The sequence below is a fragment of the Lissotriton helveticus genome, chromosome 8 (genome assembly GCF_964261635.1).
Source record: "Lissotriton helveticus chromosome 8, aLisHel1.1, whole genome shotgun sequence".
In the NCBI taxonomy this organism is placed as follows: domain Eukaryota; kingdom Metazoa; phylum Chordata; class Amphibia; order Caudata; family Salamandridae; genus Lissotriton; species Lissotriton helveticus.
Window position 1 is genome coordinate 1,667,881,306 of NC_136069.1, and position 18,227 is coordinate 1,667,899,532.

Below are 18,227 nucleotides of genomic sequence, written 5' to 3' on the forward strand. Positions count from 1 at the left end.
CCAGTAAACAAAATGTGACCCTGACTGATCACCTGAGGTTTGGGCTGAGGCCTGCTGCCTCATACCCACAAGAGAAGGGCACACTTTCTGTTCTGCACAGAATTCTTCCCTGGAGGGACCACCATCCTGCTGCCAGTGGGTCAGCTTGGGCAGGTCTCCCAGTTCAGCAACTTGTTCACCTGTGGGTTCCAGGGCATGCCCCTCAAGGCCTGCCTCCTCCTGGACCACGGGAACTACGGGGGACGGTTTCCCGCGCCCCCTGCCTCTTCTCTTCACAGCTGGGTCCTGGGCCATACTTTCAGGCTCCAGAACCCCATCAACACCCTTACTTGCTGTCATGGACAGAGTGGTTGCACACACCCACTCTGGCACACCCAACATTTTCAAATGTGTCTCCCTCTCCACCTTAGCCCAAGGGGAGTCTTCTAAATCATTGCCTAGGAGACAATCAACAGGCATGGCGGGCCTTACAGCAACTTGAAGAGTACCTGAAACTCCCCCCCATTCAAAGGAAACTTGAGCTACCTCACACTCTCTCTGGGAGTTGTCAGCAGCTATCACAGGGTAGAATGCGTGGGGAACAACCTGCTCTCTGGACACCAAGTGACACTTGACAGCTGTCACACTCGCTCCGGTGTTTCTGAGAGCTTCCACTCTATGGCCATTAATGGTCACCCACTGCCTATATTTCTTAGTGTTACTAGGCAGAGGGGGTGGAGGGACCAATTCCATGTCTCCTAGAGAGACCAGGGACATCTCTGCGGGACCCTCCCCACCATGGGCAACCATCTCCTCCCCTCCCAGGGCTACACTCGCCAACTGACGGGGGGTGGCACGTGGTGGTGCACTGGGTGGTGCACTAGAGTTCTTCAAGGGACACTGGGGATCATAAAACCGGTGTCCCACCTGCTTACAAGCGAAGCATGTCATTGGGCCCCTACAAACAGGTCTACCTGTCGAGGCCTCTGATTTCTTCTCTGGGGGAGGTTGGGAACCCTTCCCTTGGTTCCCTTGGGGATTACTTTGGGGCCCTTTCTGGAACTCCCTCTGTTTACCCTTGTCCCCCCCACTCTTCTGCTGGGGACCCTGCCCACCTTTGGCTGAGTCTCCCAATGGACCCTTGTGGACCCTGGTACTGACCCAGCGGTCCGCCTCTTCGGCAAGTTTTCTAGGGTTAGATATCTTGCTATCAATAAGGTGCTGGCGCAGCTCTGGAAAACAGTTATTAGACAAGTGCTCCCAAGCAAACAAATCATAAAGAGCATCATAACTTTCCACTTTGCTGCCCTTTACCCAACCATCCATGGCTCTGCAAAAAAATGACACATATTCAACCCACGTAGTACCAGGCAACTTCTTACATTCTCTAAAGGCCTGTCTGTACTTTTCTGGGGTTAGGCCATACCTTAACATTAAAGCATCCTTCATATGAGCATAAGACATCCTATCCTCAACAGGCATGTCTAACAGGGTATCTCTTCCCTCATTCACAAAGCGACCCCACAACCCCGCTCCCCAATCCTTCTCAGGGACCCGGTGGGCCAACAATGCTAACTCATATGCTTTAAACCATTGACCAATATCCTCATTCTTCTGAAAATCTTTGATCACATCTTTGGGAAAATAAAACCTACTTTCTGCAGGCACAGATGGGATGCTGCCACCAGAGGGATTCAATTCTAACTCTTTAGCTTTGAGCTCCAACTCCCTCATCCTGGTATCACGCTCAAAAGCTAACTTCTCTCTTTCAAACTCTAACCTTTTGATCTCCATATCAGCTTCTCTCCTGCCTCTTGCATTCTCTATTTCCAACTGCCCATCTATCTTAAGTTTTGCCATCTCCATGTTGTATGCTCGCTCCTTCGCCCTTTCTTCTCTTTCTTCAGGAGAAAGACCTTTGGAGGAAACACTGCTGCCAGGAGGGGAGGGGGGCCCATTCACTGGCACCTCCTCTTCCCCTTCCCCTGTCGGTACCACCACCGGATCAGAGGAATCTCTGGCCTCTAACCAGGCCTGCAATGCTTTAAGATAATCTTCCTTAACTTTGAGGCCTGTTGTAGGAACTTTAAATTGCTTGCAAAAGGATTTCAGCTGCTGTGACTTGTAATCCTTTATCTTACTCCTATCAAACTCCTCCACAACAACAGGGGCAGTGACTCCGGCGTCACTCATGGTCAAAACTGGCAGTTTCAAAAATCAAGTTCCAGGAAAGCGGAGAACAAAAATAAAATATCCAACCAAAACAGATTGTGGCTGCGCTATGGTCTGCTTTCACTATGTAGCGCACACTAATCACTGCACATGGGTCATAAATGCAAAGTTCAAATCCTCACCGCTGACCCACCAATGTTAGAAGCGGCTGTCTCTAGTTGGCAGAGGTATACACTTCTGACAAATAGGGACACACCTTTTCTAGTCAGGGCAAGGGGATCACACACTTAGATAACCCCTGCTCACCCCCTTGGTAGCTTGGCAAAGCAGACAGGCTTATCTCAGAGGCAGTGCGTTAAGCATTGATGACCACATACAGTAATAAAGTGAATACACTACAAATGTACACGACACAGTAGTATTATAAAAATAAGGATTTTTATATAAGGCTTAGCACAAGACCAAATAACGACATAAATATACCACAATCTTAATAAGTACTCTTGGAAGGAAAAATAATAGTTCAAGCGTAGTTTCTTCTTAGCACAAAGTCTTTAGTATCAAAAGCAACTCTTCTTCTTTAAAACACAGTTCTTGGCAACAATGTAACCCACACGGGAGTCACACGACGTCGAGGCAAAGTTAATCCAAAGGTTCGGCGTCGACCGCGAGGAGCGCTACGTCGAGCCCGGAGTCGCACAGACCCCCACAACACAGTACCTTGGAAAAGTGAAGCACTCGATGATCAGCGGTGTCGAGATGTACGGCGTCGCGTCTTCGGCGTCGATCGGGCCTCGGAGTCGGGGCGATCTGCAGCGGCGTCGACCAAAGTCAGGCAGGAGCAGCGCTCACGAGGTGAAGCAGGATACGGCGTCGTCGATGTCGATGTTGCAAGAGTGAGCAGCGCTCACGGCGTCGAGAGGGCTCGATGTTGATGCGATCAGCAGCGGCGTCGACACAGGGTCACTTGGAGCTGGAGCCGAACTCGCTACTCACTGGCGTCGCTACTGGCGTCGATCGGGCCCGGCGGCCGGCGTCGAAGGTGCGGGACACTGGAGCCGTTACTCACGATGTCAAGCTGGATTCGGCGGCGTCCGTCGGCGTCGAGATTGCTGGATTCTTCAGAGGTGCTGGATTTCAGGTTCCAGCAACAAGCACTTTTAGCAAATAGATGAAGTCCTTTAGCCCTGTGACTTCAACAGGAGACTGGCACTTCTTCCAGCCCTTGGAGATTTTCTTGAGCAAAGGTTGAGAGTACACACTCAGTTCCTCTCTCCTGGTTCCTTGGCAAAAATAAAGAAGCAACTGCAGGATTCCTCCAACAAACAGCACTCTGGCAGAAGGGGTAGGCAGTCCTTGGATCAGCAGGCTTCTTGTCCTTGGTTCAGGTTTCCTTGTCAGAAGTGATCTAAATTCTTGGTTCAGGGGTCCTTCTCTTATACCCCTTTTTGGCTTTGATCCCTTTGTCCATGCAGGGGAATTTCCCCCCATCTTGGGTTTGTTGTGGGTGTTGCCAGACCGAAGCACCTGGCCTATTCACTGTGCAGGGCAGAGTCTTCAGCCGCCCAGCAGGAGCGGAGCCAGCATTGTCACTGGCAGGGGCAGGGCCATCAGTTGCCCGGCAGGAGGTGGGCCAGGAAAGTCCCAGGCAGGCACAGAGTCATCAGTCGCCTGGCAGGGGGGCGGAGCCAGCATTGTATCAGGCAGGGCAGGCTATCAGGAGCTACTCTTCCCCTACTCTCAATGCAAATGCCCCACTCACCCCACACTGACTCATTCAGACCTCTGGAGCCACCCAGCTCCTGTCACACGCACACCAGAACCAGCAGAGACCGGTAGACAGTTAGACAAGAAAATAGCTACTTTCTAAAAGTGCTATTTTCAAACACAGAGTCCAAAAACCATCCACCCAAACGGATGCGTTATTAAACCCTGAGTTCAGGGATACCAAACTCGACATTGCACCATGCTCCCCGAGCCCGCTAGGATTATAGCATTAATAATCCTGGCAGCCTATTCTAACTGATGGAGAGCAGGTTACCTTACAATAGTGAAAAACGAATATGGCTGTAATTCACTATTAGGACATGCCAACCTTGTCAGGCTTGTCCTACCTTATGCTTACAATGCACCCTGCCCTTGGGCCTACCATAGGGGTGACTAACATGAAGTTAAGGTAAGGTTTAGGGACTGGCAAGTAGGTGTACTTGCACAGTCTGCGTGACAGTACCAGACTGCACGTGGTCTAGCAATGTTAGACCTTCAGACATACTTTTACTAGGCCGCTCTTGTGGGTGGCACAACACGTGCTGCAGGCCCACTAGCAGCATTTGTATTTACAAGCCCTGGCACTCCTGGTGCACTCTACTAGGGACTGACAGTAAACCAAATAAGCCAAACATGGAATTCAATCAATACAGCAATTTCACATAGGGAGCACTTGCGCTGTGGCACTGATCAGCAGTGGCACAGTGCCCAAAGCATTTACCAGCAAAAACATCGTAAACAGAGGAGGCAAACAGAAAAAATGGAGGAGAGACTCATGCCAATGATGCCAGGTCTAACACGAGGTGAGCAGGTAAATCAGGTTCACCCTCATCAGACCTTTTTGCCACCCTGAAAATTGGTTCAATGGGACCTTATGGCAAAGATACCCACATTGTTTTCTCCCTGCTTTGCTGCAGGTTCCAGCCTTGCCCCACAGGAGAATTTTTACTTCCAAAAAAGTAACTACATCCGAAGATAAAACCTAGTACTGGGGCAAGGTGATAAAACTATCTGCCCTTCGAAGTGACCTCAGCAGCTACAAAATCAAATCCAGGTTTGACCTGGTCAGAGCCTTTGGCAAAGTGTTTAATTTGAGCCAGTGGTTGCAGGTGGGGCACACCAGCACTCTTTTATGGGGTGATACATCAAATTCACAAAAGGTCATGGGAGTAATGCTTGCAATTAACCACTGGCAATCACTCTGGGTAGCATTCTGGCCCATTGTTCTTTTGCACACAGTGCCAACTCAGTTTGGACTGAGCCATTAGCAAATCCGTCTTGAGCCTGCTCCAATGGAAATATTCCAGTATGACGTCCAGGCATAGTCCTCCCTATATTGGAATACAAGCAACCCAAGACTGGTTTCGCCCTGATTGGGGTCAAGAACTTTTTCTATTGTTTTTTTGCTTTAAAATTGCTTGCTGGTTTCTCTTAACCTATTTCAATAATCTTCTTGTCTTTTGCATTTTTCCCAACGTTTCTAAACTGATTTTGGAATTTTATTGTGTTGTGTTCTTTACTTTAATATTTCTGGTAGTGCTTGAATGTAACATGCACTTTTCGGGGGATTGCCTGCTCCTTGTTCATAGGTACCAGGCGTTCAGTATAGATTCTCTCAGAACATTGTTGTGACCTTACTAGGAGGGCTGTATTTGCGATCCCCAAGTTTCTTCACATACGCAATGACCGGAGGCTCCTCGTGGCTCCTACTGCCAGGGTAAATCTTTTGGTCCATCCCGCGGTAGAGAGAAGGTGGTACTGTGGTAAATTAAATTTACTTATTACCTCATTTCTGAATTTCTATGCTTAATAAATCATAATTTCTTGTCAATGCAAAGCGAGGAGTCCGTGGTGCTCAAATGAAGGAGGAGGAGACCAATAACTCGAGTTAAGGGGAGCGCTTCCAGCGCCAAGCGGGCACAGGAGCAATCTCTCAAGTCCCTCTCTTGAAGTGGGTGTTTTATTTTCAACAGCAGGACATTTATACAGTCTTGGTCACGAGGCAAAAATAGAGGAACAAACAGGTCACGGCAGATAGAGGAACAAAAATCAGCAAGAGGGGCAGATTGTGAAGAAATGGGGGCGTGTCTTAGGCTTCGTGAGGGGACTTGCAATGTGAAATAGTCTGACAGTTGGAAGGGGGAGGCTTCCTCATTTGGGGTTTGTGCTCGTGCTTCATGTCAAAAAGAGGAACTATCTTGTGTAAAACAGAGACCATCTGCTCTCTGGCTTGCAGTAACTTTTTCTTAAAACAGGAACTATCTGCTGGTTCTGGGAATTGGCTGAAACACAGGAAGGGGTGGTCAATGAACTAAGATGCCAGGTGCAGGGTGTCTTACAGTTAAGAACAGGAACTATCTGCTGCTGGTTCCCAGAATTGGCAGAACCACAGAAATGTGTGTGTTCACAGTGTACAACCTTGTGCTTCCTCTATTAGTTGGTGTGGTTTCAGGGCCTAACCTCGTGCTTCCTCTTTCAGTTGGGGGTGGTCACAGGGCAGTTGGTGTGACAGGCTGAGTTACCAACAATGGACAGGATGTGGCTGAGTCTCTGGCACAACTGGGGGAGGGCACACAGACAGGCTTCTTGGACCACAAGGAGCAGGGGGTTGTGCAAGATTCAATGGAGATGTGAAGGACAGTTTTCAGACAAGTTGCTGAGAGCATGTCACACACAAAATGGGTGTTTGTCTGAGAAAAATGGCTGTCAGGCAGAAACAGGGAAATGATGGGGCACAATTGTCAATTTTATTTCCACATTCCCTCCTTGCCCCAGAGTGTACCTACATTATATCTCAATTTGCATGAGATCATTTATACATTCTTGTAGCATAATTCTTTCCCTTTCTCTCTGCTGGACAAGAGGTTTAGGAATGCAGTTTGCAGCGCATAGACCGCACAGGGCAGGACCACATTGGATGCAAAGGCAGCATCCAGTTATTATCAGGAATATTATACCTGCTGCTGACAGCAGTTCCCATCCCCAGGACGATATTATCTTCCAGAACCAGTCAGACCACGTCCAAGTGCCAGGTTCTTGATGTAAACTTACGGCTATCTTGTGTAATTTTGTTATGGCCGTGTATACAGATGGGGAATTATCAGGAATAAATATACAGCAGCTAGAGCCTATAATTTTACAGGCTCCGCCTCTGTCAGCCAAGATGATGTCAAGGACAAGGCGATTTTGGAGAGTAACCAATCATATGGCAGACTCCCAAGCTAAGCTCCCAAGGGCAGACGCCGTCTGGTTTACAACAGCCTCTAAGGTCCTTGTCAACCTGCGTATAAGCTTGCTGTTCTGTACAGGGCCAACAAAGAAGAAGAACCCTTTGTTAAAATCTGTATATTGTTCCCATGAGGTTTCTGTTTGGTCAACCAAGGAGGTATCGATCGTTCTTTTATGTCTGACATGGGGCACTAGGAGGTCTCGGTGGTAAGTGGATGGGGCCACAAAGACAGGGGGTAACAGGAATGCTATATAGCAAGTTCCCCCCCAGTTCAAGGGCAGCTGCACATAGGCCATTTGGCCACAGATGAAATAAGTATGGCGAGATGCTAGAAATGAGGACTTTCTTCTGTCTTCAAAACTTATAGTGGTATGACAGTCACTGTGTCCTAATGGAACAGAGCCATTTTTCTGGATGCACAGGTGTCCTTTTACTGGTGAGACCGAGATGGAAGGGGGACCAGCATTCTTTTTAGGTTTGGTATTTAACATCTTGTAGGACATGGTCATGTTCCCTTGCTTGTATTCTTCACTTTCTAGGACTGTACCTGTCGCCTGAGGATCTCCCTCCTTATTAGGGTAACAGGCACTATTGAGTACCTTGTTTAAATCCCCCCAAGGCCACCCATTCTTGCATGAATTATTTCCGTCAGGGCAGGAGGTGGGGGTAGTATCGTCAGCTGTTATTAGGGCGAACCAGGCTTCACAAGTTCCATTATAAGAGAATGGGAAAGGAAAAAGAGGCATCCCTCCCTTTTTCTGATGAGGTGGGATGCGGCCACATATCCAACAATTGGTGCTATTACTGGCCTGCTGAGTGTGGTGTAGCATCTGTATGAAGGTATTGTTTCGCAAGGCTAGTCTATGGGCTTGTTCATGAGGGGGTAGGTCGTGATAGGTGTGTTCCTGAGTGCTGTTGGGTGTATGAGACCAGCAGCAACCACCTCAAGTGCATCCTGATCAACACCCACTCCGTCCACAGACACACCGTGGAACTCTGGAACCTCCTCGACGCTACATCACCGGATGTCGCCTTCCTCACGGAAACCTGGATGAACGCCTCTTCTGCACCCGACATTGCCATCGCCATCCCGGACGGGTACAAGATCATCAGGAGGGACCGCATCAACCAGACCGGAGGTGGCATTGCCATCGTCCACAGGAACACCATCCGCATCACGACCGACGCCAACGACTCCTTTGCCGCAGCCGAACATCTCCACTTCCAGATTCACACCGACCCTAAGACGACCCTCAGAGGCACCCTCGTCTACAGACCCCCGGGACCACGCACACAATTCAGCGAAGACATCACAGACTTCATCAGCCCGCACGCCCTCCCCTCCACTGATTACATCCTCCTCGGGGACCTCAACTTCCACCTGGAGAACAACAAGGACCGCAACACCACCGCCCTGCTGGAAAACCTCGCCAACCTCGGACTCAAGCAACTGGTCAACACCCCCACCCACTACGCCGGCCACACGCTTGATCCCGTCTTCTCTTCCAGCAAGTACATCACCTTCAGCCACGCCACCGGACTCCACTGGACCGACCACAGCTGCGTCCACTTCAGCTTCAAAAGATCCACGACCCACCACCACCCGCAACAGGTACCTCACAGGAATTGGAGCAAGATCACCGCAGACCAGCTCACCACCTCCCTCAGCCAGAGCCCACCCGCCAACACAACGGACCCCAACGAAGCAGCCCGCAACTTCACACAGTGGCTGACCGCCTGCGCCGACGACCTCGCGCCACTAAAGAACCCTCCCAGCAGACCCGGAAGCAAGAAGGCATCCTGGTTCACCGACGACCTCAAGGACTCCAAGAAGACCTGCCGCACCCTTGAGAAAGCCTGGCTCCTCGACCGGACTACCGACAACATGACCGCCCTCAAACACGCTACCCGCAAGCACCACCAGCTCATCCGCACAACCAAGAAGAAATCCCTGAAGGAACGACTGGACAACAATGCCCACGACAGCAAAGAGCTCTTCACTATCGTCAAGGAGTTCTCCAACCCCAGCACCGGCACCAACGACATCACTCTGTCACAAGACCTCTGCGACTCCCTCGCCTCGTTCTTCCACCGCAAGATCGCCGACATCCACAACAGCTTCGGCGCCCCACCCACGCACCCAACCGTCGAACCAACGCCCCCCACCGCCACCCTTCGCACCTGGACCACGGTGACCACCGAAGACACAGCCCGCACGATGAACACCATCCACTCCGAATCACCGACCGACCCCTGCCCACACCACGTCTTCAACAAGGCCGACTCCACCATCGCACCCCAACTCCAGAACATCATCAACGCCTCCTTCAACACCGCCACCTTCCCGGAGAGCTGGAAGCACGCCGAGATCAGCGCCCTCCTGATAAACCTACAGCGGACCCCACCGATCTCAAAAACTTCCGCCCCATCTCGCTCCTCCCTTTTCCTGCTAAAGTCATCGAGAAGATCGTCAACAGACAGCTGACCGCCTTCCTCGAGACGAACGGATCCCTCGACCCCTCGCAGTCCGGCTTCAGAGCCAACCACAGCACCGAGACCGCGCTCATCGCAGCCACCGACGACATCCGGACCCTGCTCGACAAGGGGGAAACAGTGGCCCTCATCCTCCTGGATCTCTCCGCTGCGTTCGACACGGTCTGCCACTGCACCCTAGTCCAGCGCCTCAGCAACATCGGTATCCAAGAGAAGGCACTGGAGTGGATCATCTCGTTCCTCGCCGGAAGAACACAAAGAGTCCGCCTCCCCCCGTTTTGCTCCGAGGCCACCGAAGTCATCTGCGGCGTCCCGCAAGGATCTTCACTCAGCCCCACCCTCTTCAACATCTACATGAAACCTCTCGCAGCCATCGCACGCCAGCACAACCTCAACATCATCTCTTACGCCGACGACACCCAGCTGATCCTCTCCCTCACCAGAGACCCCGACACCGCCAGAACCTGCCTACACGAAGGGATGAAAGACGTCGCCGAGTGGATGAAGGACAGCCGCCTGAAACTGAACTCGGACAAGACGGAAGTCCTCATCCTGGGATCTTCGCCCTCCACCTGGGACGACTCCTGGTGGCCCCCAGCCCTGGGCACCCCACCCAAGCCAACCGACCACGCACGCAACCTGGGCTTCATCCTGGACCCCTCCCTCTCGATGACCAGACAAGTCAACGCCGTCTCCTCATCGTGCTTCAACACCCTGCGTATGCTTCGCAAGATCTTCCGCTGGATCCCGACCGAGACCAGGAAGACTGTCACCCAGGCACTCGTCACCAGCCAACTGGACTACGGAAACGCCCTCTACGCCGGAACCACACCCAAGCTACAGAAAAGACTCCAGCGCATCCAGAACGCCTCCGCCCGACTCATCCTGGATGTCCGCCGACGCAGCCACATCTCCAGCCACCTGAGGAACCTGCACTGGCTCCCCGTCGACAAGAGGATCACGTTCCGGCTCCTCACCCACGCACACAAGTCTCTCCACGACCTGGGCCCCAAGTACCTCAACGACCGCCTGACCTTCTACACGCCCACCCGCCAGCTACGGTCCACCAGCCTCGCCCTCGGAGCCGTACCACGCATCCGAAGAGCCACCGCCGGAGGAAGATCCTTCTCTTACCTGGCTGCCAAGACTTGGAACTCCCTCCCCATCCACCTTCGGCTGACCCAGGGCCATCTCGCCTTCAGGAAACAACTCAAGACCTGGCTGTTCGAGCAGTAGCATACCCCTCCCCCCAAGCGCCTTGAGACCCTCCCGGGTGAGTAGTGCGCTATACAAATGGCATGATTGATTGATTGATTGATGAGAGGTGTGTTGTGTTGGAGGAAAAACAGTGTGGAGAATCCAACCAAGACACGTCATAACTGCCATGAGGAAAAATAATACTGTCAAACATATAATAGGACCATTATGTATTTTTCTAGAGTTCATTTTTTTCTTTCTCCCACATAGTCAAGGTGTTAAAATCCATTCCCATGCTCCAACCGCTTCACCACTGGACCGACGCCCAATGGACTTAATTAGCCAGAGTCCGAATGGCAGACCTTAACTTTGATTTGTAATCCTGTTGTGGGGTTAGTTCCAAAGGCAATAAAGATTGTTCAGTCACAATGTCAGTGGGATTGGCAGGGCCATCAGCAACAGTGTCTTTTTGTCCAAAAGGTTTCCGGCAGTGGCTTGCGTGGAGCCAGCCCTTCCTGCCCTCGACCTTCACTGCTGTCCGTGTTGTTAGTAGTACGAGTCTTGGCTTCTTCCACCTGGGCTGGAGTGGGCTGGTCCGGTCGAAGTTCCTCACGAGGACCCAGTCCCCGGGTCGGATGGCGTGTTCTTCCGGGTTGGTTTTGTCAGGGAAGGTGGCAGCAACCTGAGAACGACAAGATTGGAGTGCAGACATCAAGGAAGCCAGGTAGTCAGTCAGCATAGTACTGTCAACATCAGTTATCCTTTTAGGCCTTGGCGTACCCCACATATTTGGTGGTCTGCCAAAGACCACTTCATATGGAGATAAGCCAGTTCTGGAATGGGCTACCATACGCATGTAAAAGAGGGCAACCGGTAAGGCTACCATCCAGTCCACGCCTTTGTCAGTGCATATCTTGGCCAATTTTATCTTCAAAGTTTGGTTGTGTCTTTCTACTAGACCTGCTGCCTGAGGATGTCTTACACAGTGAAACTTCCAAGTGTACCCTAACAGAAGAGACACTTGCTTCATGAGTTCAGAGGAAAAAGGTTGGCCGTTATCTGAGTAGATGACACGGGGCAACCCATACCTCGGGAAAAACTCTCTAACTAATTGTTTAGCAGTTGTCGTTGCAGTGTAATCTGGGACGGGATAGGCTTCTGTCCATCTGGTCAGAGCACACACTACAACTAGCACATACTTGTGACCTCTACATCTCTCCATCTGGATATAGTCCATCTGGGGAACTTCAAATGGATGGTCAGGGGGTTGGAATTCTCCCTGTTCCACCTTTGTGCCTTTTCCTGGGTTTCTTATCATTTTCTTCTTCATCCCTAATGCGATTCTGGTGATATTGTAGCATTTGTAACACCTGTGGAGGTGTATGTGCTTGCCAGGTACTTTCTACTTTTAGTACTCTGTCCTTAATGGCTGGCAAGGCGTTATCTACTAATTTGGAAACAAACAGATGCGGGTAAGCTTCACTTGTCGGCGTAAGGCCGCTATTTACCGCAAAACACTTTTCAAGTCTGGTGTAATAATCTCCAATGTCTTCACCATGTTTCTGTTTGCAGGAGGAAATGGCATCCCAGTCCTCCTTTTTCACTGTTAGTAACTGTGGTAGCACTTTTAAAATAGTGCCAGGAAGTGCTTTTAGTCTGTCTCCTATACCTTGACCTGCTACTCTAGTATTTTCGTCATTCTGAAGTTCAGTCCATCTAATGTGTTCACCTGCTACTTCCCAATCCTTTTCTCTTAGTTTGTCATATATACCTGATGGCAACAATAATTTCAGAATTGCTGTGATATCAGAAAGAGTATATGTTCCCATCATTAATACATCTCCTAATTCCTTAAAGAATCCAGCAGGATCCTTTGAGTGGGAGGGAACCATCTCTTTCATCCTTAGTAACTCAAGTTTTGTCAAGGGTACATAAATGAAGACGCGTTGTAGCGCTCCATTTGTGTCAGTTCTGGGGTGGACCTCTCTCATGGGGAACTGGCGTGTTTGAGGGAGTCTATTAGTTGATCCACACGTATTATTGAAAGATTTATATTCAGTCTTTTTCTGGTATTTCTGTCTAAAATCTATAAATGTATTGAGAAAAACTGAACTATTGTGGAGGAACATGTTATCAGCGCAGTCAGACAGAAAATCTTCGAGTCTTGGATCATGTTTAAAATGAGTGTCATTGAGTGTGATGAGATGTTGTACCATGTAAAGACTTGCTAATCTTTGATGTGAGCGTGGTAATGCTAGAAAAAGCTGGGCTATGAGATCATTGTCATATATCTTATATTGAGAGAAGGCAGAGGGTGTTGAATTACTGGAACCTCATATGGAGGTGGAGTATCTAAGAGAAAATTGGTGAAAGTATCCTCTGGTAGTGGGGCTGTAGGCTGTGCTGATGCAATGTTAAGGTTTTCAGGTGCAGATGGCAATACAGGATAAAAAACCAGTAGAAATGGCTGATTGTTCCCTTTTATTCCTTTCACTAACTACTTCTTTCCCTATTTCTTGTAACTGTTCTTTCTTGGCCTGCTCTGACATTCTCTTACCCTTTTCAACTTTATGCAATTCCTTCTGTTGCCTCCTATGGGCTTCTTTTCTCCATAACTCTACTGAGTCACTCTGTGACTGGCGGAATCTCTTTTTCTTCCATAACTGTTCCTCTAATTTTATAATACATTCCATGTCAAAAGTACCATTTTCTGGCCATCTATATCTGTGTTCTAGATCTTTAGTATAATCCACCCATAAATCACAATAAATAAGTGCACCGACACCATGTTTTGCATACATGAAGTGTCCTGGAGTATCCCGAGGAGGGAGGAGAATTTCCTTCTCAAGAATACTCCTTTTGGTTGCCATCTTACGTATTTTCGAGAAAATAGGCATGATGGCAAGACTTTCAAAGATTTTAGAAGTGCGAAAAACACAAACAGAACAAATATCTTTACCGTGCCCACGAAAGAGGTGAGTCCGTCTTTTATACTAGTTTAGTAGTCCTCACAAAATAAGTGAGAAACCCACAAAAACATGTATCTTTACCGTGCCCACAAGGTAGTGAGTCCGTCTTTTATACTAGTTTTAGTAGTCCTCACCAAAGATAGGTGAGAAACCAACAAAACGCGTATCTTTACCGCCCCCACAAAAGCTGTGGGTTCGTCTTTATACTTTTCAGCAGTACTCACCGAAAAATAACTGGAAGGCCTCTTGAAGATTTTGGGAAAACGCGGCGCGCCGTTTCAAGGTGGGATTTGTAGAACCTCGGACTCGTCTGCTTCGCAGGTTGGGCTTTGGTTCAGGACGTTCCGCTATTTCCTCACCGCCTCGTGTGGATGCTGGGCCGCAGTCGGTCCCCCTCTTCGCCTCGAGGGAGTTAGCGGGAATTCCCCGCGTTGTGCACTTTTGAAGTCCGTCAACGGCTGTCAGGCAGAAACAGGGAAATGATGGGGCACAATTGTCAATTTTATTTCCACAGTACGAAGTCCCTGATGCTCGTCCCATATCCTGTTGTAGGTGCCCATGAGGTCCCATGATGGCTTCGCTCCTTTGGCGATGCTCCTTGACAGGTTGCACTTCTTACTTGTTTTAGTGACCCTCTATGGCATACACGGTCACCATACCTCTACTGCACACAAGCATCAACCGGACTGGCGCAGCAGATGCCTGCTCTGTGGTCCCTCATGGCATTCAAGATCGTCCGCTCTTCACTGCGCAAGGGCTACGACCCACTCCACATGGCAATCCATCCATGGTGGCCTCTCCTGCCATATGGGGATTCTCCACTGGACCTCTCGCTCTTCACTACTCTCATCTTCCTGACAGGCTGCGCTGGTCTTTGCAAGCAGGCAGGCGCTCCTGCTTAAGGGTCCTGGGCAGGTGATCTTGGATTCCCTGGGTGATGTCTCCTTGCCCAGCAGGGAGATTATGAGGACTTGGACCCTATGGGTACAGGTATAATTCTTTCAGAGCTCTTTATCCTTGCACAGCCCGACTAGCTGCTTGACAGTTGACAATGTTTGAGGTCTCAAGCTCCCCTTCTCATAGTCCATTACCAGACATCAAATGTTATTTAGAGTCTGGGTCTTTGAGGTTTATGTTGTGGGTCTGCTTGCCTCGGAAGTGTGCACTCCTCTGCCCTCCCTTTCTCTTGAAAGCAGTCTGTCACTGCAGGAGGGACTCCAAAGCTGAGAGCCCCACAGCATAGGCTATGGAAGAGACTAGAGTTCACACCTGGATGTCAGCCACCGTGATATGTGCATTAAAAGGTTAGCCTAGGACCCTAGGCCTACTCTTTATCATTCTCTTATCAGCTCCATCTCCTTGCTGAGCTGTACCCAGGCCCCTTCCTGGTGACTTCTCTCTGAATCAAAGAGCGCCCGCTGAAGTGTACAGAGGAATCCTGGCTCTCCTTTCTCCAATGTGTCCCGCCCAGCTCACAGGAATGAAGCAACACACAACTCTGGCATGGGGGGGCTACCTCTACCTCTTTTCCACATGTTTCGCCGTGCATTCCTGGTTCTCCTAAAATGGAACCCATAGTTTGCCATGTACTGTACCATTCACATGCACAGATACACCCAGTATATGCATTCACCATGTATTCACTGCACAGCACTGCATTCTTCATGTATTGTACCACTCAAATGCACACATACACCCACCACTTACTTTCAGCATGCACACGCTGCACAGCTCTGCACTATCCTTATATTGTACCCTTCTGAGGCACACATACACTCAGCGCAGGTACGCCTCACCTGTGCAGTACTCCACACCAAACTAATGTAGGCGCAAGGGTGATTTAAGCAAACAGCAGCAGAACTTTGAATGAATGAACCTGTAGGGCTCACTCCAGTGACACAGGTTAACAAGGCCCTGTGCTCTTCTACTGATAATTACACGGTATGCTGCCACTACCGCACTTGTGCTACTCAACTCCTGGTACTCCCGACGAGCGGATGCTAGGAATCTGCACACCGACTGATCCTGGCGGTCAAGGCACTTTAGCCAATTATATTGGTTCCTTTGTGTTTACTTAGGACCATGGACTATTCTACCCTGGAGTAATTATACAAAGTTTTGTCTTATCTGGATAGACAAGTCGCTGACTATCGTAAAATCAATTGAAACTTTCGAGTAATTTGATATCACCAGTGGCACCATGCTAATGACTGGTTGGACCACATTCTTCGCTCAACATATTTGAAGAGCTATCTGCCTGGTCTATAAAACAGACAAGCTGGCGGAAGTGTATCATTTCCCTGGTTGTTTCCATCCCTTGAATCATCTATCACTGTGTTCAACATACAGACTCGTTGTGCCCTGAAGAAGTCCTTTTGTAAGGACGAAATGCATTGGATGTGTTTTGATCGTCTTGATCGTGTTTTAATCCTATATCAAAATAAAAGAAGAACTTTGAAGAATACATTTGTGGGCACAGATTTAAAAATTCTTGTCTGGGTCTTTGGTGGTGCACCTTTGCTTTTGTTTAAACTGTGATATTCCTGTATGGGAATTGCATTATGACAGTGGGTGCTTTACAGTGTGCACACGGATTTCTGGGTAGTTCCAGAGTATATACATATGACATAGGGATAGCGGGTCAGGTGCTGTGGTCTATAGGGTTCCACTGTCTAGCTTTTCTTACTCTAAAGGCAGTAGTCATTCACTACTATGACAGTAGTGTTTTGGGTGCCCATCCTGGTCCAACAAGACCACAATCCGTGAGACAGGCCCATGTCATGCCGCATACGCATGATCCATGTTTGCTTATGACAGTAAAAAGCAGCACTAGGGATCCATATATCAGTTCAGTTGGGGCACTCAGGGTAGGGGTGCATGTCCATTACCATTAAGTCACAAACTGGAGTGATATATTTCACCTGTCAAATAAACTACCTACTTAACGTCTGTATGGTTGAGTGTTTGAGTACTCATGGTGCAGTGAATGAGTCTGAGCTGATCTTGTCCAGAGTGTTTCTTTCCTATCCTACGACCTGGTGGGTGAAAGGTGTACTGACAACCCTTTTCTTTCTCCATGTGTGTGGGACCAAACTAAATTTTGGAAATAAAGCAACAAAAAAACTAAGGGCCAGATGTAGGTGGCTAAATACCAGTCGGCAACGCCGAAATTCGGTAAATTTCAGCGTTACCGACTGGTATTTAGCCATGTGCGATGTAGGTGACTTTAAACCTACATGCAAAATAAGGAATCGCTAAATAGAGATTCCTTATTTTGCTCTTGCATTTAAGGAATCGAAAATACAGATTCCTTAAATGCAATGTAGGTAGCACTAAAAAGAGTGCACCTCAGCCTTAAGGAATCGCTATTTACCACCAACTCCAAGTTGGTGGTAAGTAGCGATTTCCTTACAAAAAGCACTTTTTTGCTTTTTTTTATGTGCCATGTGACACACATCCATGCCCTTAGGGCATGTATGAGTGCCACATGTGCACACATGCACATATCAGGGGTGCAACAGGGTGTCCTTTGAACACCCTGGTACCCTTGAAATACCTCCCGCTATTAACGATTCGTTAATACCGAATCGCTAATAGTGAATCTCTTCCTATTCATTCCTATGGGCCTCCTAGCTCATAGGAATGAATGGCTAGGTATTCCTTACTAACGAATCAGAATTACCGATTCGTTATTAAGGAATGTTAAGGAATCGCTAATATTTTAGCGATTCCTACCTACAATCCATTTAGCGAGTCCTTAATAGCGATTCAGTAATAATCGCTATTAATGACTCGCTAAATGGAAGTTACCTACATCTGGCCGTAAGTTAGAACTTTTCAGTCATTCTGTTATTAGCAAGTGCCATCAATTGCTTTTAAATCTGTGTGTGTTTACTAAGTCCTTGCTCAGTGGACTGACATGTGAAAGGCAGTAACACAACACATGGCCCACACAATGAATGGGTACAGTCTCTGGGATGACTCCGGACTCTGTAATTTTCACTGGGACTAGTCGGACCTCCTGCCATTAGACCAGGACTTTAAAACTTTGCCCATTGTTATTTTTAGGGGGACCAACCAGCTGAGTACATATTGGATGAAAAGAACCAGGGAAGATTGTGCTGCCTGGACACTAACCACTCACACTTTATTCTGGTGGATGACGGAAGCGAAGGGAAATATGGTGTGGAGATCCCACTACGTACACAAATGGAGAAGTATATCTCAGACCAAACTGTGACAAAAGGAGGTAAGGCCACTGTTGTCATGTGGAATTGTAGATATCATAAATTATGTTCAACATGAAAAAACTCATGATCTGTTTCTTTTCTTCATGCCTTTTGGTCCAACTGTGAATACTTTCTTTGTGTTGCCTGTTCTGGTTTTTCATTGTTGTTATCATATCTTCAACTGCAATCCTG

General features: G+C 48.8%; 1 protein-coding gene across 1 annotated transcript in view; it reads left to right on the forward strand.

Annotated features, from left to right (window-relative positions):
• Window positions 1-18,227, forward strand: part of LOC144774080 (transient receptor potential cation channel subfamily M member 2-like) — a 358,014-nt gene that overhangs the window by 142,063 nt on the left and 197,724 nt on the right. The window contains exon 5 of the mRNA XM_078659107.1: window positions 17,875-18,055. Coding sequence (XP_078515233.1) covers window positions 17,875-18,055 — 181 coding nt within the window. The remainder of the gene's footprint in view (window positions 1-17,874; window positions 18,056-18,227) is intronic.